At 42.3% G+C, this 26,811-nt stretch overlaps 1 protein-coding gene across 1 annotated transcript in view; it reads left to right on the top strand.

Moving 5' to 3' along the window:
- LOC143295844 (uncharacterized) overlaps positions 1–26,811 on the top strand; it is a 72,693-nt gene that overhangs the window by 27,027 nt on the left and 18,855 nt on the right. Inside the window, exons 3-13 of the mRNA XM_076607495.1 lie at positions 1–95; positions 5,889–5,929; positions 11,136–11,364; positions 16,347–16,418; positions 19,210–19,287; positions 19,960–20,067; positions 20,576–20,681; positions 21,453–21,497; positions 24,748–24,820; positions 25,778–25,877; positions 26,732–26,796. The exon at positions 1–95 is cut by the window's left edge and continues 82 nt beyond it. Coding sequence (XP_076463610.1) covers positions 60–95; positions 5,889–5,929; positions 11,136–11,364; positions 16,347–16,418; positions 19,210–19,287; positions 19,960–20,067; positions 20,576–20,681; positions 21,453–21,497; positions 24,748–24,820; positions 25,778–25,877; positions 26,732–26,796 — 953 coding nt within the window. The 5' untranslated portion in view covers positions 1–59. The remainder of the gene's footprint in view (positions 96–5,888; positions 5,930–11,135; positions 11,365–16,346; positions 16,419–19,209; positions 19,288–19,959; positions 20,068–20,575; positions 20,682–21,452; positions 21,498–24,747; positions 24,821–25,777; positions 25,878–26,731; positions 26,797–26,811) is intronic.

The following is a 26,811-nucleotide window of genomic DNA, read 5'->3' as shown; positions in this document are numbered from 1 at the left end:
GCTGCCCTGGCAACGAAGTGGGCCTGGGGTTGCGACGACCAGACGACACAGTCGTGTGAATGCCGCCATTTTTCCTTCAACAACAACAGCAGCAAGTGAGTAAGAGAAATAGTATTTAAATGTTTCTCAGCCTTTCTTTCTTTTTTGTTTAAAAACAAAAACAAAACCGCCTCTTTGTGTGAACTGTTCATTTCAACTGTAAAATGTGATGTGCGCCAAAAGGCAATTTGAAGAAAATTTATTATGGTTAGGCCTATAATTTACGTAGGTGGGTATTATACTTTTAATCAAATGCAATTGTTGCTTCGTTTTGGAAACGAGTATCCGCAGGTTCGATTCCAGTATGCGGACCGGATTTTTACACACCCCTCCACTAGGCCCTACACCTCAGTATCCGTGGTCTGGGTGCTAGTCATTCTGATGAGACGCTAACCGATGTCCCATGTGACCCAACTTTGTACAACAAATACACTTGCAGACAGAAAAAAGAATATGGATGGCGCTGCACTATGACCACGCGCTGTCTCCGGTGGGAACAGCAGCCCGAATTTCACAAAGAGAACAATATTTAGTGACCGACAGCAGTAGCCTACAGTAATGATGTTCAACACTACGACCACCAACAACGAAGACCACTGTTTCAAGCGAAAAAAAAAGAAAAAAAAAAAAAAGTGAAAGATAACCGGGCCGGGTTTTCGTTTCCGTGTTTGTTGATCTGACTAATTGTAGAACATCCTCTCCCCTCACCACCTCAGCCCCACCCTTCCGCCCTCCCTCCTCCTCACCCCCCCCCCCCCCCCCACCTGCCGTTTTGGTGCATGTAAACCGGTTGTGAATGAAGTTTCTTTCGGGAACAGGGCGCGCATTTTTATCAAATGAAACTTGTTTCGAGACTGCACAATTAGACTGTTCACGTTGGCCAACACTGTGCGTGCTGCGTGCGCGCGCACGTGTGTGTGTGTGTGTGTGTGTGTGTGTGTGTGTGTGTGCTGAAAGCAGCAGGCTACATGGAAGGATAAACATAGTCCTTGCTGACCTTCAGGTGGACTTCTTGTGTGTGTGTGTGTGTGTGTGTGTGTGAGAGAGAGAGAGAGTGAGTGTGAGAGTGAGTGTGAATGCGTAAGTGCGCGCGCGCGAGTGTTTTATTGGATTTTATTGACCATTGAAACTTACATAAATGGGCTTACAAACGTTTTCAAAATGGAATAAACAGTTGAGTTACCTTGACCAAGGATCAGTCAAAAAGCGCTTTAATGTATTCTCCGGATTATCTAAAATGTTTGGAGAGACTCGAATTCGTAAAAGAAGACACCCTTCCCCCACAAACAAACAAACAAAGAAAAAACAACAACAACAGAAAACAACAAAAACCCTACCACAACCCCTCGCTCCGCCCCCCCCCCCCCCCCCCCCCCCCCCAACAACAACAAAAAAAAGTCATTTATTCCATCTATCCAAATTCAATATTTTACTGAGCGATCCGATATATTCACTTTAGCAAATATTCTTCGTTGTGTTTTGTATCGCTTGTACTGAAAAACAACAAAAAAACCCTCAGGGAAAATGCTTTTCTGCTCTCTGTTTCTGTCTGTCTGTCTGTCTGTCTGTCTGTCTCTCTCTCTCTCTCTCTCTCTCTCTCCCCCCCCCCCTCTCTCTGCGCGCGTGTGTGTGTTTGTGTGTGAGCTGGATCAGCAAAAACGACCGATGTTGATTAACTGTCAATTTTGGGTGGTGATAGTGGTGATTTTAAAAATATTTTATTATTATTTATAAACGATCTCCGTTCGAAACATATTCCAAAGAAGTATCATGAATATTCATGTTTGTTTAGATTATGTTTATTGATAGCATCTACTGATGATATTACTATTCGAAACCAGGCATGCTATCTATATAGAGTTTTTAAGCTCAGATAGACAGTATTATCTTAGTTTATTTCTTTATTAAGCTGTGAAATCAGTTTTTTTATAAACACTGACAGTTATGATGACATTTACAAATTTTGTTATCACCCCTTGTTCATATGAGGCTGTGGCCTTTAGTGAATAAATCATCTCAGTCTCTTTCTGCGCGCGTTTGTGTGTGAGTTAGATCAGCAAAAACGACCGATGTTGATTAACTCAATTTTGGATGGTGACAGAGATGATTTTTTTTTTTTTTTTTTTTTTGGTAAAAAGAATTTGTATTTGTTTTATTGTTATACAACACACAGCATGGAAAGGTGGAACACCGCTGTACAGTTTCGTTGATACAGATTCTATAAATCACGGTTTCGTGACAGCTGTTTCGTGTCGACGTCGGCAAAATAATTATATGGATTTTCAGCTGACTCGTTGCTTACTAATACCACTTGTGGAAAGAAATAAAGTTGCTTCTTTCACCGCTGATAATTTGATTCCTGCTGATAATTTGATTCATACACTTAACAAACTGTCCCACTGGATAGACTTCACAACAAAAATTCGCCATCATGATTAGGTTGTCCCAGCAAAAGTGAATATAAAACAGAAAAAAAGAAAAAAAGAAGAGAGAAGTCCAAGCAGGGTTCTCTTTTGCGTTTGTAACAATGTTTGTGATTGGTACAATACGTCATCATGTTACGTCAGTCAAAGGTATTTTAAAAACAGAGACGTCACTGTGGTTTCAGGATCAGGCACAGTGTTTCATACTTTTTTTTTCCGTTGGCATGGCATAAAATCAAGCGGTCAAGAAAAAACATATGGCGGCAGTGAAAGGAGAAGAATTCTGGAATGATGGTCTTTGTAGATTTGAAATCGCTGCAGAAAATGAGGTATTTGTTCCTGGCGTTTTCGTTGTTGTGTTGCGCTTTGATGAGAGTTTGGACGCCGCTCCTTAGTAGTTCCATTTCCGGATTTCGTAAAACACTATGACTATTAATCAAACTAATCCTTAAAAGTGTGAGTGGCTTGAGAAGACCAGAACTGAGTCGAGATCTAGGCTTAAAACACACTAGGCAGTGTTAACGATAGAAAAAATTGGGAAATTAGAAAAATAACAAGGAAATATTAGGCAGTTCTTACCTAGAGTTGTCAGCTGGCTTCTGGACTACTATGTGATAGGTTAGGTAGGTCTGATGGCGAACAATCCAGCCGAAGCGACCAGCTCAACGTGTATATTGCACAGATAGCAGATTATACGGTCGTCAAGTGTAGCTTTGTTTTTGAAGGTTTTGTCCGAATGGTTGCACCAGGAATTTTACATTATTTCAACGGTTGGAATAACAGGGGTGCCTGAGGGTAAATGCGATTGGGCGAGTCTATTTGCGAACGGTGTGTTTGGGTACAATTGGATAATTAAAACAGAAGAAGGTCTTGAACTCATCAGACATACCTTATTATTATTAGAAAATCGTGCCAGACTGTTGTATTGTTGGTTTTGATCACACATGCACAAACATACCCTTTTGAGGACGCTCAGTAACTGTGCAGCATCGTCAGCAAATAGACTCAGGTCAAAATATCCTATGATCTAACTGTAAACGACACTGTTTTGGAGATGCCTGTCAAAACACGTTCTGATCTGTCACCAGCATGCTTTCTTAGATTCTCCCAGCGCTGGTAATGCACAATTCCTTCAATTTGTCCGATCAAATCAGCTATTTCAAACTGTGTCAAAGTTCAAGACTTACTACTTGCTTCCCTTGATTTTAGGATTTTGAGAGCATGTTGTTAACTTAGTCAGCAGTGGTGCGCGAAGAGAAGAAAGAGCGGGGATATAGCCTGAAAGAGCTGGTGTTTGACTGGTTCTTAGAAATGGACAATCATTAAGGTATCAGAAAAAGGTCGAAGCAGACGTTAAATTATGTGAAATGTGTGTGGTGAGAACGCTTCGTAGTCGGCCGTTACACTAACCGTTCGCAATAACACGCTGTTCGCAGTTGATAGGGGTTTCGTTTGTAGTTCATATATATATAAAGGTGTGTTTTTTGTTTTTTTTTTTTTTTTTTTTTTTTTACAGTAAACTGAATTTGACACGTAACAACTGTTTCAATAAATACAAAACAACAAAACCGCGCCTGCATGTTTCTCTCTCTCTCTCTCTCTCTCTCTCTCTCTCTCTCTCTCTCTCTCTCTCTCTCTCTCTGTGTGTGTGTGTGTGTGTGTGTGTGTGTGTGAAAAAGTCTTCATAAAGATGTACTGATGTAGGCTTGATTTTTGGGGTTTTATTTTACAAGTGTTCGATACATATGCATGTAGCGACAACAGCCTCTGGCTTTATACTTTCGCTTTCTGCTCGTATCCTTCACAGTCTGTCCTCAGCGAGCACGGTCCTTGTCAGTGATTTCTCACTCGTCTGTGTCAATGGCAGCAGAAGTAAGGGTCTCTTTTAGTCAAATTGGCCTAAGTCTCTCTTACGGAAGAATGGGAATTTTGTGGCCCGAGTTCGACCTGCACTCAGGAAGATGTGTCTTGCAGCCTTCCCCCAGATCGGTCATTTTCACTCATTTCAGCACCTCGGGAAAGTTACAGGAGATGGTGGTGCCCATGCATCTGAAGGTGCCAACACATTCAAAAGATGGCGAGTGGTGTGTTGACTTTTATTACCCCAATGAACCCTTTTTTAGGCTTCTGTTCACACACACACACACACACACACACACACACACACACACACAAAGAGAGAGAGAGAGAGAGAACTCTTAAATCGGGCACTTGATCACTGAGAAAGACAGGAAAATGAAAAGGGCAATTGGGGATTCCCGACAGGTTATTTACAGCCCTCCGCTCCCATTATCTTTATGTGGCCGCTGATTATATCTGACAGGCACAAAGGCTGTTAATCCATTAGCGTCCCCAATGCATATTTACGCCGGCAAATATGATTACCCATATTTAGCCTTATTCAGCCATAGAATGGGGTGGGTTAGGGCGGGCTCACCAGTCTATACGTACTGAGGAGCGAGTCATGTAGTTCGATGGGACGTTGTCAACAGTATTATTAGCAGTGTGGGCACAGTGACACGCGCCTGTTCCCCCCTTAACACCCCCCACCCCCACCCCCCCCACGCCCCCTAGCCCTCTTCTCTCTCTTCACACCAGTACACAAAAGAGCCATGTTTATTCAGATCGATTATATTGTTGTCATGAACAAGTGAACGTACTGTAAAGCAGTTGGGTTGTGTATCTCAACAAAGTATTTAAAAGACGATATGCATCTGTTTTGTTCATGTATACCCCCTTTGGGTCCTTCCATCTCTCTCTCTTTCTCACTCTCTCTCTGTCTGTGCACACACACAAACACAGACACATACACAGACACACACACACGACTTAACGGAATTTGAAAAAAAAAAATTGGAACTTCAAATAGCGACATAACTTAACAGACATGCTTATGCTACTGCAATTGATTAATTAGAAGGAACAAAAATCACCAGTGTATCGCGTTCTTGCGGCTTTGGGAAAAGAGAGAAAAGTGAAAAAAAAGAAAAAAAGTAGAGAAGTTGTTTAGGAGAAATGCGATTAGAAATTGTTGGTTGTATTTTTGATTGTGTACTATTTACGATTGTGCGCAATGACGTGTGTGTGTGTGCGTGCGCTTGTGCTTGTGTGTATTGTGTTTGGGGGGTGGGGGTGGGGTGGGGGGTAATTTTTGATAATGTTTGGTATCTTGTGGTCAGTTTCTTTCTTTTTGATATTCACATATGTGTTCTATTTGTAAACGCCTAAGGCGTTCAAGATTAGGCGTAAATGCTCATAACAATAATAATAATAACAGATGTTCGGCTGTCAGCTTGTGTCCAAAGTGACCAGTCACTTACTTCCCTCTGCCAATGAACCATACATCTTACATGACAGGCAAAAGTGTTGTGTGTAACTGATGTCACGAAGAGTAAAAGCAGCATGGATGGTTTGGGTGTGTTGCAGGAAGAATCCGTCGAAGACGAAGATGACGACCAGCAGCTTCGGTGAGTCTTTTTGTTATGTTATTGTCATTCTCTTGCTTAGGAATTTCTTCTTCTTCTTCTGTATGTATAGTATACATATATCTTCCCTTTGACATCTCTCTTGTTTGTACACTTCTGCCTTTCCTTTATTTATTTATTTTTTCTTTTTTTCTTTTTGGCTTGTTTTCGAGAGCTATGTGGAAACAAAGCATGTATACTTCAATATATTACTCTCAGAAAAAAAAAAAATCATTCATTAAATTAATTCACCCATTGTCTCAGAAACAGGTGCACTTTCAGCTTGAATTTCCTAAACTCAGTGAACCCAGGAATGACGTTAATTCCCGATAAATTTTACAGGCAACCATTTGTGTACAAATTTGCTTTACTGATAGTTGCAGAAAACTGACCGATAGTAATGAATGTTGCTAACTTCGTACACAAATCTCTAGACACAAGGAAACAGTTTTTAGTTTTATTTGTAATTATTTCTGTATTAGCACAATGCACTCCAATTGTAAAGAACCATAATCATTTAGTTTTTAGTTTTATTTGTAATTATTTCTGTATTAGCACAATGCACTCCAATTGTAAAGGACCATAACCTATATAATTTAACAATCTGAGTTTGAGTTTGAAGTGTGAGTCTGAAGACATTATGGACTTTGCATGCTCAGTCAATAGATGCTAACAAGCAAAATTCACGTTAGATAGATACATACATAAACACGAGCAAAGTGAAAACGAGTAAAGTAAAAATATCACACACACACACACACACACACACACACACACACACGCACACACACATTGTACTGCAAAGCAGTGCAAAAGAACAATTGCAAATCCAGTATACTTGACTATCATTTTTTTTCAGGAATTAAAGGTATTTTACTATTACTTTTTCGTCGGAACACACTGTGCGACTACAGTTTATTTAACACCAATATAATGAGTCTTTGAAGAGACAGATGTCAGCTTCACCTGCAGCAATGTTCAGACTGCATATTGTCGGACGCAGGCGCCACAAGGTGCCATTATGGCTGAAAATTATCTGAAGCAGGCTACACAGATTACTATTATGACTGAAAACACTGAAGCAGGCTACACAAGGTACCATTGTTATGGCTGAATACTCTGAAGCAGGCGCCACAAGGGACCATTATGACTGAGTACTGTCTGAAGCAGGCTACACAAGGTACCATTATGACTGAAAACTATCTGAAGCAGGCTACACAATGTACCATCATTATGACTGAATACTCTGAAGCGGGCGCCACAAGGGACCATTAAGACGAAGTACCGTCTGAAGCAGGCTACACAAGGTTCCATTATGACTGGATACTGTCGGAAGCAGGCTACACAAGGTTCCATCATGACTGAATACTGTCTGAAGCAGGCTACACAAGGTTCCATCATGACTAAATACTGTCTGAAGCAGGCTACACAAGGTTCCATCATGACTGAATACTATTTGAAGCAGGCTACACAAGGTTCCATCATGACTGAATACTATCTGAAGCAGGCTACACAAGGTTCCATTATGACTGAATACTGTCTGAAGCAGGCTACACAAGGTTCCATCATGACTGAATACTGTCTGAAGCAGGCTACACAAGGTTCCATTATGACTGAATACTGTCTGAAGCAGGCTACACAAGGTTCCATCATGACTGAATACTGTCTGAAGCAGGCTACACAAGATTCCATCATGACTGAATGCTGTCGGAAGCAGGCTACACAAGGTACCACTATGAGCGACTGCTGTCTGAAGCAGGTGCCACAAAGTACCATTAGTACTGAATAATGCCAAATCAGGTGCTATAAGGAACCACCGTGACAGGATACTATGAAGTAGGTGCCACAAGATACCACTATGACTGACTGCTATACTGTCAGAAGCAGGTGCCGCAAGGTACAAGTATGACTGAATTTTGTCAGAAGCTGGTGCCACAGGGTACCATTATTACTGACTACTGTCTGAAGCTGGTTCCACAGGTTGCCATTATGACTGACTACTGTCTGAAGCAGGTGCCACAGGGTACCATGATTATGACTGACTACTGTCTGAAGCAGGTGCCACAGGGTACCATGATTATGACTGACTACTGTCTGAAGCAGGTGCCACAGGGTACCATGATTATGACTGACTACTGTCTGAAGCTGGTTCCACAGGGTACCAGTATGACTGACTACTGTCTGAATCTGGTGCCACAAGGTACCATGATTATAACTGACTACTGTCTGAATCTGGTGACACAGGGTACCATGATTATAACTGACTACTGTCTGAAGCTGGTGACACAGGGTACCATGATTATAACTGACTACTGTCTGAAGCTGGTGCCACAGGGTGCCGTGATTATGACTGACTACTGTCTGAATCTGGTGCCACAAGGTACCATTGTGACTGACTACTGTCTGAAGCTGGTGCCACAAGGTACCAGTGTGACTGACTACTGTCTGAAGCTGGTGCCACAAGGTACCGTGATTATGACTGACTACTGTCTGAAGCAGGTGCCACAAGGTACCGTGGTAATGACTGACTTCTGTCTGAAGTAGTACCACAAGGTACCATCATGACTGAATACTGTATGAAGCAGTTACAAGATACCGTTATGACTGATTACTGTCTGAATCAGTGCCACAATGTACCATTATAAGACTGAATACATTTTGAAGCAGTGCCAAAGGGTGCCATAATGACTGAACATTGTATGAAGCAGGTGCCACAGGGTACTGTTCCTTGTGATCATGGGATGGACCTAGGCATAGTTTATCTCATGACCGATGCGGTCACGTATGAAGGAAATATTATTTAGTGTACGGATAGTCTATTACTCATAAATGTTCTGCTTCAGTGCTCGTAATGAATATCGTGGTATATGTTGATATCATTGCATTGATTTCTTGTAAGCGGAGATGCCCGCCTTTGATTGTGAGATCATGCAAATGTCCTGAGCTGACTGCATTTCATACATACTCATTGTGTGCGCGGCCAGCGAATATTTTAAGCCGTCAAAATTTTTTTTCCCGCTCCTAGAGTCTGCTGGGACATAACGTGTCGAATGCGCACTTCACTCATGCTTCCAGTGCAAATACTGTCGCGTCTGTCACGTGGCCAGGAGCCAGGCAGCGAGAGAACTTTTTTTTTTTTTTTTTTTTTTTTTTTTGCAAGTTCCTGAGGCGATTCTTCCCGACCCCCTGAGACAATTGCCCTCCAGGGCACAGTGACAGAATAATTTGCATCAGGCTTTCTTGCTTATTTTTGTGGGTGACTCGCTCGTTTCGGTGACGTGTGTGTGTGCAAATCCGTCTCCGTAACGAGGTGACGAGCCGGTCTGAGCGACTAATCAATGGATGAGGAAGTCTCCTAGCCCTAATCAGCCCAGGTTTCTGGTCTTTCTCTAGCCTGGTCTAGGAATACAGAATTGATGTAACTGACTCAACGGGAGAATGAACAGATAAATAAACAAATATCTCCACCATCACCATCACCATCAACCCCCTTCACCCCCCACCCCCCCAAAAAAAAGAAGAAAAGAAAAACCGTCCTTGCACTTGTAACAGAATCTCTTTTCTTAAATCGTGTCTTATATGTGACTCATATGTCAAAGCAAAAATTGATGAGTATGTCTACGTCAGTAGTTGAAATGTAATTATCCGGTCTTGGTCACTAGACATGTTGCCCCCCCCCCCCCCCCCTCCCCGACCCCTCTCTATAAGTGTGTGTGTGTGTGAGAGAGAGTGTGAAAATCATTAATGTTCGCGTTTTCTCGGCGACCATGGGTGGCATAAAAGCCAAACGCGGTTGAATCCACCAATGAATCTTGCAAGATGCCAGTCAGCAGACCAAGCCTTTTCCAGTGGTATTTTCCCAAAATGCTTGTGTTTTTTTTATCGTTGAATTAAACAAAATTTTATTTACGAAAAGAATACCACTACAACGCTTGTCTTATGTGAGCAGTATCATAGACCGCTCTCTCCCTCAAACTCTCTCTCTCTCTCTGCCTTTGAACTCGCGCGCGCTGTGTTTCGGTTTACGCATGCGCGCGGTTGTTCAGACGTAGTTGTCATACAGATGATTTTATGTGGCATGGAAACCACCTCATTTTCTAACATCCTCCAAGTCTGTCCTTCACGATCCTGTAAAACCCCACTTCCATTCCCAACGTAAAGCGATCAACAGCCTATCGATTTCTTGGAACTCAGTGCGTTTCCATGGATGTTCTAGCTCACTGCCATACCGGAAACATGCATGTTCTTTTGAATGCAAACTCCTTTCAGCGGTTTGTTGGCTAGGGTCATAAAGCCTGACAAGCTAGCTAGGTTTATGCCTAGGCATGTGCCCCCCCCCCCCCCCTTTTTTTTTGAAGCAGATGTGGTGTGGCGTACTTGGATGTCTTCACGCCTTTAAAGTACATTTCCTTGAAACTGAACGGGAGAAACATCTCATTCGCTGATAATGTCGGTTTTCCTCATCATTTCTTTGAAGAATTAAGAATATCTTTTTTCATGAAAAACTGATAATGCTGAAATAAAAATAAAAGCATAACACCGCTCAGGATGATGTCTGTAAAGTATAGAAATGACATATGTTTTAAGTGCTTTTTCATATATAGAAATCTCTCTCTCTCTCTCTCTCTCTCTCTCTCTCTCTCTATATATATATATATATATATATATCAGGACACGAAATAATGACACTTAACAGCGAAATCTCATTGTGACCATTTGTGTTTTTGTTATGAGATGTTTTAAGTGGTTTTTGACTCACATGTAATCAAAGTGAGCCCGTGTAAGTTGTCCATGCGCCTATCAGTGTGTGTGTGTGTGTGTGTGTGTGTGTGTGTGTGTGTGTGTGTGTGTGTGTGTTTAATATTTTGTTACTTTTAGCTTTTGTATAGGAACTTCAAAACTTTGTTAACATCATGTCTGGTTGGAACTTATGGGTTTTGTTACCATCATTTTCAGTCAGAATCTAGGGGTTTTGTTACCATCGTTTCTAGTGGGAACTCCAGGGTTTAGGTACCGCCATCTCTAGTCGGAAATCGAAGGGTTTTGATATCATCGTATCCAGTGGGAACATAGGATTTTGTTACTGTCACGGTCTTGTTACTGTCATCTCAGTGGTTTTGTTACTTTTGTCTCCGATGGGAACTTAAGGGGGTTTCGTTACCGTCGATTCTAATGGGAACTTCAGGATTTCACCATCGCTATGTGACAGACTGGAGGTACCGAGCCTGGCCAGCACACGAACGACGGATGGCGATGGGCGGCGGCAGCAGCAGCAGCAGCAGCAAAGTGATCCTCATGAAAACGACCATGCAGCCAGAGACCAAGGAGGAGGAGGAGAAGTGGTAGACCTGGATGTGATGTCGGCCACCTCTTGGACGAGGATGGGTCACGTGCAGCCCTCCTACTCTGCCAGCAGCCAACGTGAACGCCGTGCCCAGGTGGTTGTCATTGTGTGTGTGGCTCTCTCTGTGTGTGTGGCTCTGTGTGTGCGTGTGTGGGTGCATGTGCGTGCGTGTCCTCAGTCACATGCAAGATTGCGGTTTTTCTGTTCGTTTCTTTTTTTCCCATTTGTTTCGAGCGCTTTACAATTGTTTTTCGTCTTTGTTCGAAAAACAAACAAACAAAAACATTTTTTATGGAATGAAAGTAGATAAATTAATAAATAAGCAACAAAAACAAAATACGGAAGATAACAACAACGGAACAAAGTAAACTGCGACAACCCACACCCACACGCCCGTGTCTGTGTTTTTCCTGTGTATATAACGGTAATTGTATGGTGTTTGTCCCTCAGGAAATTAACATGACGAACGTCCGTACAATGAACAAATTGTTAAAGAAGGGGAGAAAACAACAACAATATGTATTTAATGCTGATCTATTGCAGTGTTTTTCCTTGAGGGAAACAAAGTTTTTTTCTGTTTGTATGTCCGTCGCTCTTTAACTGTCAGTCTATCTGTGTATCTGTATGTCTAACTCTCTCTCCCTCCCTGTGTGTGTGTGTGTGTATGTGTGTGTGTTTGTGTTCGTGGTAAGATTTAACCATGGGTCATATTTCAGTTTTAACATTGACATTTTCTGTATTGTTGCAAATACAATAGGATCCAAACATGGTAGAATAGTAACTGTAGCGACGATCAATTAAGACCATTCCAGTCATTCCCTCTAGCAAGAGTTGAAAGGCCAAGTTCCTCAATGGACGGCACAGAAAACACAATCAAAAAGAGCTCACATCTTGAACACTATTTTCGTAAGATTTGGTATAATAACTGGCCATAGCAACAGCACGACCCACATTGAAATCCAAAGTGAGAGGTTAAAGGTCAGTGTCACAGTCTTACGAAAGAAAAGTTTGTAGATGCAGGGAAAAAAAGCCTTATCAAACTTAATACAGGGGCTGGTTATGGCGAGAGCAAACACCCTGTATAGAACCAATGGTTTTTATTCACTGAGGATAACAGAGTAAACATGCGTACTTTTCTTTTTTCATCCGGCCCTCGAAAGAAGGGAGAACATTGAAGAAAAATATTAAAAACAAACAAACAAACAGAAAACCAAGATGAAGAAAATAATTGTGTGGAACGAGCAATGCTCAAACAGATAATTAATGAAAATAATGCACAAAAGGTTGGGGTGGGGTTAACACAAAAGAAAGAGACGGGGATGTGTCATGAAGGGGACGAAGGGAGAAAGATGGAAGAGAGGCAGGGACGGAGAAGGGGAAAGAGTGGAAAGAGAGAGAGAAAGAGAGAGATGTCAATTCAAGCAAACACACACATGTATACAAGAAAATAAGGCATACATGTGGAAAAACAGAGTGTAGATCAGAGGTATATTATGAAGAAAAAAAAAAGTAGATCGGGGTTGCCTCGTGGTAATGCGCCTGACTAGAAAGCGCGTGTCCACAGGTTTGTGTCCCATATACGGACCGGGATTTTTATTTCCTCCCCTCTTCCTCCGCTAGACGTAGAGCGGTGGTGTGAGTGCTAGTATTTCTAATGAGACGATAAAACCGAAGTCCCATGTACAACATGCGCATGTCGGACGTGAAAGGAACACACGGTAACAAAAGGTGTTGTCCCTGGTAAAACTGGGAAGGAAATCCATTTGATAGTAAAACAAATACGCCTGAAGACAGAAATAAGAAAAACAAGAGAGGCAAGGCCTGAATTCAAGACTCACCTGTGATACACTTAAAAAAAAAAAATCCAAGCTTTTTATGTATTGAGTATAATTTCAAAATGTAATGTTTGAGATGAGAAAGATCAGTTTAAAGCAAATTAAGTCCCCTAGCATTAATTACAGAGTAATTTCCCTTCTTTACTATCTGCACCAAAACGTTTGCAAAATAAATAAAACTTCCATGCTTAGCAAAAGAAGTTCCTGTTTGAACAAAAAATGATAATAATGACTGCTCTTATTGTTGGGTCAGAATATCAGATCAAAGTACCAGGTTTAGAGAATACAAAAAATATAAATATAACAGTAAATGCAGTTTGCATATAATTAGGCTTCTTTTTTTTTTGTGCCCATCCCAGAGGTGCAATATTGTTTTAAACAAGATGACTGGAAAGAACTGAATTTTTCCTATTTTTATGCCTAATTTGGTGTCAACTGACAAAGTATTTGCAGAGAAAATGTCAATGTTAAAGTTTACCACGGACACACACACACACACACACACACACACACAGACAACCGAACACCGAGTTAAAACATAGACTCACTTTGTTTACACAAGTGAGTCAAAAAGGAGAAAAAATGAGTGGCAGTGCACTGTGGCGACGTGCTCTCCCCACGGACAGCAGGTCGAATTTTACACAGAGAAGTCTGTTGTGACAAAAAGTAATACAAGACAAAATTATAATTTTTATTGGGACAGCACGAATTTTTGTATTCAGTTTTCATCAAACTTGGTATAGCGACTGGTTGTAGCCAGGACTTTCGTGAGTCAGTATTCATTCTGTGTCTGCTTGTCTCTCTGACCATGCCCCCCCCCCACCCCCCCTGTCTCTCTCTGAGTCTCTCTCTCTTAAGCTATGTCCGTTCCTCTCCCATTTCCCCTGAACGTCGTATCAGTGTTGGTGGGTGTGTATGTGTATGCGTCGCACACACTCTGTACCTTAATTCTTTGCAAGCTTTTCACACACACCCTGCCATGCAAACAAGAGAAAAAAGAAAATGGCAAGTGTTTTGGCGTCGCCCTCTCTCTCGTTCACTGTGTGTGTGTGCGTGCGCGCGTGCGCATGCGTGTGTGTGTGTGTGTGTGTATACGAACTCTGTTTTTTTGCAAGGCGTGAGAGAGAATCGGCACAAACTGTATATGTGAAGGTGTGTGGGTGTATATGTGTTTGCGCGCGCGTGTGTGTGTGCATAATAAAGAAATAGCATTAATTTTTTTCTGAGATCGTGGGTGTATGTGTCTATGTGTGTGTGTTTGTGTATGTTACTATGTATGTGTGTGTTTGTGTGTGTGTGAGAGAGAGAGAGAGAGAGAGGGGGGTGGTTTATAAGGGAGTGTGTCTGTTTGTATGAGACTACCAGGCGTGCCAGCCCATTCACATGCACAATGATAATTATACAGAAGGGGGACTCGAACCTTCACACTACATTCATTCCCACTTGTCAAAAGGCTTCAGTCTCACCTGTTCGAGTGCTATTTACTTCTTTTTTTTCTTTTATCATGTATATCCCAAGGCAATGTTAAGTTGAAGCGGACTGCATTCAACTGCCTCTTTACTGACACGCACACACACGCCCACCCCTCCCCCCGCCCCACGCACACATTGTGTATCCCCCCGACACCCTCCCCCCCAGACCCCCCACCTAGCCCCTCTCGATTCTAACTCTCCCTCTTCCATACCTTGCATACGTTTATACATAAGTTGATGGGCACACACACTCTCTCTGTGTCACACACACACACACACACACACAAACACATGCACATATATCTATCCAGCCACAAAGTGAGCACACAAACGAACATGCACATGCTGTCACGCAGGATGTCACGTATACCACCCGCTAGTTTCTGACACCAGGTTTCCTCCCGCCACGTGTGACTCACATGTGTATATAAAGGGTGTGTTTGTGTGTGTGTGTGTATGTGTGTGTGTGTGTGTGAGCCTTGCCGTTCCTATGTTGTCTGCCTGCGTGTCTGACTGGGTCTGTTTCTGTTATTCGCAATGTTCACCATAGGTCTAACAAAGTTGTAAAAAAACAACAAAAAAAACAACAACAACAGCAGCTCAATTTGATAATATATGTTGTCAACAAAATTGATACAGGCAATGATGCTGTGGGCGTATTGAAAACTGAGTTAAGTTGTCTTATATGTGAATATCTGCAGACTGTGGTTTAGTTCTGTTTTTTGTTTTTTCTTTTTTTTCTTTTTTTTCTTTTTTTCTTTTTTTTATTCTTGCTTTCTAATATTTAGGTAGAAGGTTAGAGAAACACTGGGCGGATTAATGGAGGGTATGAATGAGCGTTTTTGGGAAGAGGTAGGTTTCAACGCCAGACTTGAAAGAGTTGAGTGCAGGGAATTGACGAAGCGATAGAGTGAGACCGTTCAAAGTGTGTGTTTTATTGTGTGTCTGTGGTACTCTTCATGCTTGCCCTTTTCTCTGAGCATGCGCACAAAGAGGTAAATATGCAGAGCAATACATAATAGAAACCCCTTCACACCAAGAGAAGCAACGCTGAATGCAGGACTTAAAAACAAGAGGATCTACCCTTGTGGAATTATTTTCGTGGAGTGGTGCTAACAAGTCCTGGGTTTATCGTGTGTCTTATATATATATCGAGATCAAAAAGATCATCGTGATCTTCCTGTATGCATGTGAAACATGGACCCTCACGGCAGAGTTAGAAAAGAGGATACAGGCCACATAAAATGAGATGTTTTCGAAGACTCTTGGGCATCACGTACAGTGATCACATAACTAACGAGGAAGTGAGGAACAGAATCAAGCAAGACATCAGGCCCTGTGCAGATCTTCTCTTCACTGTGATAAAACGCAGTTGAGGTGGTATGGGCACATCACACGATGGACAGGATTTGCAAAGACGATCCTGCAGGGCACTGTACAAAGAGGGAGAAGGAGAGGCAGACAGAAAAAGTGATGGGAAGACAACATCCCAGAAAGGACAGGTCTGAGGCTGAGCGAGGCCCGTAGGGAAGCAGTAAACAGAGAAGGATGGAGGAAGATGGTTGACAGGTTATCTGTGTGCCCAGTGGTCATTCAGACTAAGGGACAAGTGAAGTGATATATATATATATATATATATATAGAGAGAGAGAGAGAGAGAGAGAGAGAGAGCAAAGCCAACGCGTCAGCAGACATTCATTCCTAAAGTCGATTTCTAAGAACTGTTCCATTTGATTGATGATTAATCACGTCTTTTTTCATGGACGCAGATCGATTCCTGTTGGTGCAACATCCCTGACATGTTTGTCGATCCTTCCAGCAGAGCAGCCTACTACTGGATGGTAAGGCAAAACACACACACACACACACACACACACACACACACACACACACACACGGTGCCCGTGATTTATATGAGACAGAAAAGGTTACAAAGATGGTTATGGGTCCGACAACCTTTTTCGGCCATCGGGGCAGTTAATACCTATCTAGAGAGTAAGGGAATCGGCATAGCGAGGCAGGGCCAATTCCTGCCCTGCCCGTTTAAACTTTGCTCAAGCGAAGTCAGGTTCGCATTCATACCAGGGTAGTGTGAGGAAATCTGAGTAAAGTGCCCTTCCCAAGGACGCAGCACCATACGATCGGTGGGGGAACAATGTGGTCCAACCACTAACCGCAAACCGATTCTGCTAAAAATACAAAATGCAACTCATTCGGTTCAGGAACTCCACCTCCCTCCCCGGAGGCTACACGAAACTAATCACACTTACATACAAGACTGCAGGGCAGAACACGTGCACACTTTGGCTGAGGCGGCTTCAATCTTTCAGAATACAGACGTTCTAAAGTAATTAGATATATTATTATCGTAAGCCGCATATCTGCACTCTCACTCCCCGCCCCGAACTCGCCACACACACACACACACACACATATACAGCACGTGCACGCGCGCGCGCGCGGAATTGCAGTAATCGAGTGATGGAGAGAGAGTACAAATAGGATTGTTACAACTGGATGGGAAAAGACGGCCGGAAACGGTGCGATCGATACCCACACAAAGATAACCCACCCACTGGAGTCATCATTCCTTGCAGTGGGGATTCGCTGGTTTGATAGCGTCCCCAGAGACGACAGTGACAATAGGCACTTAGGTTTCTCTGGTCCTGTAGCCATGGGTCAATTTCAGTTTGAAAGCGTGCGGATTGATCCATATTCGCTACACCACATGATACGCTCAAGTTGAAAGGGAATGGAAGGAGGGTGCAGATGCCTGACCAACGTGTAACAAGCCTCATGCACTGGTCAGGCCTTGGAGTAAGGTTCAGACTAAAGCCATAGGTCGGGTTCCAGCCCATCAGTGCCAGGCCAGGCACCGAAGAATGGATATAATATTCTTGTCATTCGGATGAGACGGTAAACCGAGGTCCCGTGAGCACGTAAAAGAATCCACGGTAAAAAAAGAAAAAAAAGAAGGGTAAAATGCTGTGGAAAAATATCCACCTTCATGCTGAAACAAATACTTTTGCAGATTAAAAGAAAGAAGAAAAAGGTGGCTGTGCATTGTAATGACTGGCTTTCACGGGGGAGAACAGCCCGAATTTCAATCAGAGAAATGTCTTGTGAAAAAAAGAAAAAAACAAACAAACAAAAAGCAACCAAACAAACAACATATAACTTTGCTTGACTGTGAGATCAAAGAGTAAACTGTGATTTCTTTTTCTCATTGGAACTAAATGCAAGTTCCTCTCCGTCGCGTTCTGTAAGGCATTAGGGGTGTGCAGAGTTCTGAAGACATCAAGCATTATGTACGACCCGGTTGAGCATAGTAGTAAATAGGGTATTCATGAAGGGATAGACAGTAGATAAAACATTCATGGGGAGGGGAAGACAGTAAATAAAATATTCATAAAGGGATGTTGTGTGTTTACTTGCCATAGACGTGAATACCCAGAGGAACTGATAAGAAACACATTTTCCATATTTTCTTTTTATTCTGACACAGCTGTTATATTTCTCTGTTTCTTTCCTTTCTTCTTCTTTCATTCTTAAAAAGTCGAGGAGAGAGAGTGCTACTGCTCTCCTGCGGACACTTCATTGGTTGCCTGTTCAAGCCAGAATTGAATATAAAGTTGCCTGTCTATGGTTTCATTGCCTGAATTGTGATACCACACTCTCATATCTTTCTGAGCTTGTTAACCCGTACTTGCCAAACAGAACATTGAGATCTCTTGACTCCTCCCAGCTAACTGTTCCCCGATATTTCCTTACCTCCTGTGGAAAGAGGTCATTTTCCGTCTTCGGCCCAACAACTTGGAATTCTCTGCCTATTGCTCTCAAACAAACAACTCATCTGTCTACCTTTAAAGCAAATCTTAAAACTTATCTCTTTAAAAAATACTTGTCATAACTCAGATAGTGCTGTTGTCCCAGGCTCAAGGCAATGTGAGTGTGTGTGATGTGTGAGTAGGGAGAATGGGGGTGGGTAGATGGATGGTGGTGGTGTGGTTCGAAAGGAAGAATGACTGCCGATTTTTACCCCTTTTACCTTTTCTGTCCAAAACTTTATTTTACAATCTTTACAAAATCTATGGCATGCAAATTACAATTATGCTCCTTTTTACATGTATGTATTTTAAATGAAAATTGTTATTATCTCAGCCCTTTAATCATGTGTTTTTGTGTGTGTGCTGGAGTGTAACAGTTGGAGTATTGAGAGTATGTTATTTTGTGGGTTTTGTGCATTGTGTTTTTATAATAATGATTCTGTTTTGTGTTTCTACTGCTTTTTATGTGCTTTCTTGTTTCATTTCAAGTACTGGATTGTAAAGCGCTTACAGCTTGCTCATGTTTGAATTATAGCGCTGTACAAAAATGAATTATTATTAAATAAACAAATTATTATTAATATTATTCTTTTCTCTTTGACAGTCTGCTTTCAAAAAAGTTTTGCACGTCAGTTTATATGAAAATATACCTCCTTGACAGAAAAAAAACCGTATACAGCATTGAGTATCTATCATAAAATTAATCATAGCATAAAAAATTTAAAATATAATTCTGATTTTTCACGTTTTGCCATGCACCCTGTGCTGTCGAACGTCTTGATACAAGGTGTGTCTTGTACTGCAGGCATTAGTGACGATAGCCGTGGTTTACAACTGGATCGTCATCATTCTCAGGGTCGCCTTCGAAGACATGAGGGACAACGTGAGTGTCACCGAAACAGTCTTCCTTTTTGTCATTTGTGTAATTAAATGATGTGTTCAGTGACTGGAAATCAAGACAAGTGTCTGTCATCCTCGTTCTTCATCTCTGTCTCTGTCTCTGTCTCTCTCTCGTTCACTCCCTTTGTCTGCATGTCTCTCTTTCGAGCTCTCTCTCTGGTTTGCACACACACACCTGCTCACCCACACTTCCCACACAAACACACACAATACACACCCTCATCCCCCACACCTCCACATAGGATCTGCTAACTTAATGCCAGACTTCAACAATACCACCTCAGAGACATTAATTTACTTGGCTGATCTTGTGTTCCACTTTCCTTCACAACCATCCAGTACACTCGGGTTATTCTGACGGTGTTTAGAAGCCCACAGTGGAAGTGGTTCATTGTGAGGTTGCACCCCCAGGACTCAGTAGAGTCTGCATTGTGGTATTCTTGGAGAACTCACACACTAGCCGTGCTCAGCCAGCGACAGTGATTTGATTCGTTGCGGGGGACAACTCTTTTGTTGCCTTGGGTTCCTCTACGTGCGCAGAGTGCATAATGCACACGGGACCTCGGTTTACCGTCTCTTCCTTCCGAAAGACATTGTGACATTTTCAAATAAAATGCTGTTTTAACCAAACTGTAAGAATGACTGTTGTTTGCAGGAGTTTCACCAGAAGGCCTTTCGTGTTTTGGATACCATCAGTGACGTCATCTACCTCATGGATGTGGCTATCCAGTCCCGAACTGCCTACCTGGAGGATGGTTGTCTTGTATGTGTGTGTGTGTGTGTGTGAAGAAAATGGCATCTTTTGATTCTCTGTCCAGAATAGCACATCCCACCCTTCTCTCCCTCTTTCCGTCCATGGTTTCTCTTGTCTTCTTCCATCTGCGGGTATTTCTAAGATTTTTGTCTTTCATCCCTTTAATTTACAGTTATGCATGTGTGTGAAAGTCGAGAGTGATTTGAAAGCGCTTTGATTTGTCTATGCACAAGATTCAGAAATGTATAAACACATTATTATTATTATTATCAGTATTACTATTATTATCATCAGTATTATTAGTATCACGACTATCATTATTGTTAACATTATTATCATTACTGTTATACTTTACCACTTATTATCAGAAATAGTATTGGTATTCTTGTTAATATGATCAGCAGCAGTAGCAGTAGTAGTGGCAGTGGTAGCAGGGCAGAACTAGGTAGTAGTAGTAGAAGTAGTAGTAGTACATAAATAGTAGAAGTAGATGCAGCAGTGGTTTGTTGTGTGGCAGGTGAAATCTCTGCCCGAGACAGTTCGCCACTACCGCAGTCAGTCCTACTTCCCGTTGGACGTGTTGTCCGTCGTGCCTGTCACCACAGTGCTGTCCCACCTCTCAAGTAAGCACAGGCCATGCTGTGTGTTATTGCTTGTGTGGTATCGGTGATGGTTGGGGGCGGGGGGGGGGGGGGGGGGGTGCTAGATGATTTATCTGTGTATAGTTTGCTAGGCATATTTGTATTTGTATTTCTTTTTATCACAACAGATTTCTCTGTGTGAAATTCGGGCTGCTCTCCCCAGGGAGAGCGCGTCGCTACACTACAGCGCCACCCATTCTTTTGTAATTTTTCCTGCGTGCAGTTTTATTTGTTTTTCCTATATTTCCCATATTTTGGTATGTATAATTATTTTCAATAGTGATTTAACGTGTTATGTGTAATATCATGTTGATTTTTTATTTTAATTAAAGCACCGAGAACAGTTTTCTGGATGAAGTCCTGTATTGGTATTATTATCTTTACTGCAGTGGAGCGAACATGAGTATGGACTGGGATAATGGTGATGACAATCGAATGTTGTTTGTACTGGAAACACTGTGTGTGTGTGTGTATGCGCGTGTGTGCATGCGTGTTTGTATGTATATGTGTGTGTATGTGTGTGTGTGTGTGTGTGTATGAGAAGCACCCAGTTTCAGACTCATTTCATTTTGTCAGATTCGAAGAGATCTGTAGACGTAGTTTGGTTTGTGCGTGTGTGTCTGTGTGTGTCGTGCATATATATCACACACACACACACACACACACACACACACACACACACACACAAACACACCTACCTCTTACTATTTCAAGTATTGGGGATAACGAGTTTTGCATATGTTCTTGTTCCAGAAATTGGCTTGCCATGCCCTTTCGAATCGGGTTTTAGTTCTCTAAGTAAGTCGACCCCCTGCTCCCCTTCTGTCTTTCTCTCTGTCTGTCTCTTTTTATATGTTTGTCTGTATACCAAAGCCTATAATTACATGCGCACTAGATCAGACAGCAGGCTGCTCAACCTTGCCCACTTCAGAGCCAAGACAAAAGTACGTGGAGCTGTCATTAGATACATGCTTGTTCACGACACAGCAGTCACACAACCCATGTCCAACAGGAACTCGTGTCTCTGACGCACTGCCCTGAAATGACCCCTTTGCGGTCACAAGCAACCTGATTTGATGCACCACTTCTCCCAGGCTTGCAAGTACTTCGGGCTCACCATCAGTCTAAAACATTCGAACGTCCTGAGACATGATACAGAAGCACCGCCAATCAACACCATTGATGACTATGAGCTCGATGTTGCCCATCAGTTCACAAACCTACTTGTTTTGTTGTATCTCATAGTCTCCGAACATAGGGGGACCACTGATGTCCTGACAACAAATTCTCTCTATTTCTCTCTGTTCCTCATCTCTCATAGGGCGTCGCTTCGTCTTACACATATCCATTGTGGGATATTGTCCTCCCATCTCTTTTTCTGTCTGCCTCTTCTTCCCATTCCTTGCACTCTGCCTTGAAAGATGGTCTTAGCAAGCTGGGCTGATCATGAGTTGTGCCCCTACCTCACCTGTTAGCGTCTCTTCACTCATGTACCTTGGCTTCACTATATCAAGCAACCTCTCCTTGGACACCCAGGTCGACAAGAGGATCGTGAACACAGTTACAATATTTGCTTGCTTCGAGTATTGTCAAACTGTAAGTTGACAGGGAAGACAAAGATGGCAGTATGCGACGCCTGTGTCATCGGCACACTGTTGTAATGCAGCGAAGCATGGACAACGTACGCCAGACAAGAGAAGAAACTCAAGACCTTCCACCTGAGAAAGATCCGCCATATTTTTGGCATGCCCTGGCAAGACCGACTACTCAACGCTGAGGTCCTGTCTGGCGCTGGTCTCCACAACATGTACACCCTGCTCAGACAAAGCAAACTCTGCTGGCTGGGCCATGTCCATCTTGTGCAGGACGGTCGCATCCCGAAAGATCCTCTATGGAGAGATGGCATCAGGGAGGACTGAGAGTCAATGGGCGCCTCCAGCTGCGATACAAAGATGTATGTGTAAGGGAGGCATAGAAGCTCTTGGCATTGATACCGAGTCTTGGCAGGGACTAGAAGCCGACCGAACGAGGTGGAGAGGTATCCAGAACCAACACCTCAAGTCTGGGGAAGAAAAGCTTTTGAGAAAGACGAACGAGCAAAAAGGATCGCCGCAACCAACTCCAGCAGACCAGACACTACATACAGATGCAACCATTGGAATAGTGACACTGACATTTCTGAATTTGCCTGCACAGTCACAAGCGGCGCTGTTCCAGCCGAGGAGCCAACCAAAAAGACAGCTAGAATGCATCATCCATGGTTAGCCTTGACCGAAGGGGGCTTCATCACATCTGCTGTCTGTCTTTCTATCTGTCCGTCGGATTGACTATTTATTGAAGTGTGTGTGTGTGTGTGTGTGTGAGAGAGAGAGAGAGAGAGAGAGATCCGCGTGTGGAGAGAGAATGAATGACAATCCTTGTTTTTGTTTTTTTCAAGAGGAAGGGAAAGGAGCATCAAGAATGACTTAGCTTAACTTGGAAAACAAAGGGAAAGAAACATCAGCAGTCAGTCTTTGCTTGATTTTTAACCTCAGCTGACTAGCGCCGGTGTAGAGGAGTAGCTTGGACGGGGTCAGTTTAAAACTTTCTCATTAATTAAGTACCATGCTAGTCATCTTGTTCCTCCAGGAGGTGAGCGATAGTTTCAGTTTCAGTAGCTCAAGGAGACGTTACTGCGTTGGGACAAATCCATATACGCTACACCACATCTGCCAAGCAGATGCCTGACCAGCAGCGTAACCCAACGCGCTTAGTCAGGCCTTGAGAAAAAAAAAGAAAAAAAGGTGAATAAATAATAGATAAGCTTACATAAATAAATAAATAAATAATAATTATGATATAAAAAAGGTAGTAGTAATGATAATAATAATAAAATAATAATAATAATAAATAAATAAATAAATAAGTCAACAATGATGATAAATAAGCAAATAAATGTAAAACATGAAGACACACATTCACACATACACCCACACATGCGTAACAGATATGCACCAAACATGCAGTTTCACAGATATGAAAGCACAGTCAAATACATATAAACGTACATGAGCTCCAACACACACATACACACACACACACACCACATTACCCTGCACCTCCTCTACCCCCCTCCTCCACACACTCATTTCTAGTCTATGTATCGCAGCTTCCACGGCACACACACACACAAACACACACAGACACACACACACACACAGATGAACACTTACTTGTACAAGCACACACACATACGCCCATATCTCCCACCCCCAACCCCACACACATATATACAAAGATATATATATATATATATATATATATATATATACATATACGTTCCAGTATCCTGTTGCTCCCACAGTGTAGGCATGCATACACTCACATACCTCATCCTCTACCCCACCTCCTCTCCGCACCCCCACCTCCCCCTCACACACACACACACACACACACACACACACGCACATGCACAGAACTCTCCTGACACTTGTGTACACTTACACTCTCGCGCATGCACAAACGCACTCAAAAACACAGACCCACACATACACACAAACACACACATACACACACGCACAGAGGCTGCCACTGATTGGCCGCAAGAGGGATGCCAAGAACGTGGCGTCTAGTGTGCTGCTCAGTCTATTGTATTTGGAAAAACCCACAGAGACTCTGTTCCATTTTGAAGAAATTTGCGCAATGTTGGTTTGGAAATGATGCCGATATTTGTTTGATTTGCAAAGCATCGTGCTCTACCTTTCATGTTAGACTTACGGCCGCTCCCTCTCTCTGCTTTTATTTCTTTGAGGCGATCGATGGTGTGATGGCCTTGTACCTGGTGAGCGACAGCTGTTATGTACTGTGGAATGCTCAACGGGTTTGCTGCTAACTTGCTATTGTTGGGGTCAGCAATCAAAAACTTCTCGGTCTGAATTTATCATTCACAAACACACACACACACGTATATATGTATATATATGTATATATGTATATGTGTGTATATATATATATATATATTTGTACATATGTATATATATGTATCTATAATAATTGTACTTTCCTTTAGCAACCCCTGGACTGCGATTCTTGCGTCTGTTGAAATACCCGTCGATGACCCGGTTTTTCGAAAAAACTGACAGGTGAGTCAAGTCACATTATCGAAAATGTACAAGTGGTTTTCTTTACATACGTTTTGTATGGCATATCGTTGTGATTTGGGAGATTGCTTTGGATATATATATATATATATATATATATATATATATATATATATATATATAAACACTAGATTTGTGACGGGTGTCTCTGCAGTCAATGTTAGGCAGTAGGGCGCCATTCTTCTAAGTTCAGGTCAAGTCTGATAGCATTTAATCTTATCAGGCACACGCAATAGATGCCTTTTTTTAAAAATTATTTCGGGAGAAAGAATAAAGACTGGTCGTTTTGAAACTGATCTAATTCTCAAGTAGAAAATAAAGACTTCTGAAACGCCACAATTAAAAACATTGACAATAGCAAAGCACAAAAAGGCTGAATCAGAGGCGCGTATTCCACAGATAGATCAAATACATTTACACAGTAGGCTATCCTAGTAGGTACCACACATTGTTTCATATGTCGTTGGGAGATAATACAAAAAGTCGACGTAAAAAACGCGCAAAATGTACGCAATGTAGTGCTAAAGTAGCTGAGGATTTAGGAAAGTAGGAATATTCAAATTCACGAACTGCACATAAAATATGGATACGTACACATGATAATTACATAAAAGAAACTTCGTTTCTGTGATGATTGCCAGCATCCACATGTGAAGCAATTCATAATTATTATATGTCACGCGTGCCTGAAAAATCGTTATCTTGTAATTGTTTGGAATATAGACTGTAACACATTAACTCTGTGTGTGTGTGTGTGTGTGTGAGTGTGTGTGTGCGCGCGCGCGTACGTTGTGTACGTTCCCGTCGCCCATACATCCAGTGCCCTCTATACTCCAATCTCTACGCCGCTTTGTATTATATAATTTTGTGTGTGTGCGTGCGTGCGTGCGTGCGCGCGCACGCGCGCGCGCGTGTGTGTGTGTGTGTGTGTGTTTGCAGCCACACCAACAACCCAAATTTGCTGAGGGCTTTCAGACTGTCACTGCACCTTTGGCTGGTCATTCATTGGATTGGATGTTTCTATTACCTTGTTTCGCGGGTGAGCTCACACTGTCATCACCATTGCCATCATCATCAACATAATCAAACAGACGACAATGGTTAAGACCACAACCTCAGTACAGTTTTTCAAACTACAAACATGAGTCGGAAATTCTGAAGGAACAGTGGAGTTTGTGGTGCTGGGAATCATCAGCGAAGAAATTATTTAAATGACGTTACTGACTAATGACAGAGCTGAGAGGCTGTGTATCTATTGTAAACAAAACTGGACCCAAGTCTTAACCTTGTGGCTCTCCAAGCTCCAACACAGATGGAACAGATCTTTTAAAACCAATAAGGACAGACTGGGTACGACAAGTTAAATAGGACGAGGACCAGTGCAGAACCGTTTCAGAGCAGCCGAAGGTGGTACGCAACCGTGTAATGATGATTTCATGGTCTACGGTGTCAAACGCTGCCGATAGGTCGGGCAGTGACAGAAATAGACACAAGACCTCTCTCAGATGCACTGAATCTTGTGCAAAGACAAATCAAGGCGCTTTCACACCAGTCATCCACACGCATGTATATTTTCAATTTAGAACAATAAAAGACAGAATTTATAATACATTTCTACAGAACTCAGAGAAACTGTAGACTGGGCAGACGGAGGAGTGAGGTGGCTACGTACACTTGTACAGCACTTAGTACTTAGTTTTCAGAAGTGTAGGTTTTTCTGGCTTGTATCTTGTGTTTCTCACTTTTGATAAAAGGTAAAACGGAGGGATAACCATGAGATATTGGTCATGTTAACACGTTCACACACATGCAGACATACATATATACACACATATGCCCATATACGTGTTTTAGAAGCACACCCTCATATTCATATTATGAACTTTATTTCAGTATGAAGGCCTTGGAACCAATGATTGGGTGTTCCCAGACACTGCCGAGTTTTCAACATTCCGCAGGTAATAACGCGCGCG

Source organism: Babylonia areolata, chromosome 21, assembly GCF_041734735.1.
Source record: "Babylonia areolata isolate BAREFJ2019XMU chromosome 21, ASM4173473v1, whole genome shotgun sequence".
NCBI lineage: Eukaryota > Metazoa > Mollusca > Gastropoda > Neogastropoda > Buccinidae > Babylonia > Babylonia areolata.
This window is presented reverse-complemented; position numbering and strand designations above follow the sequence as displayed.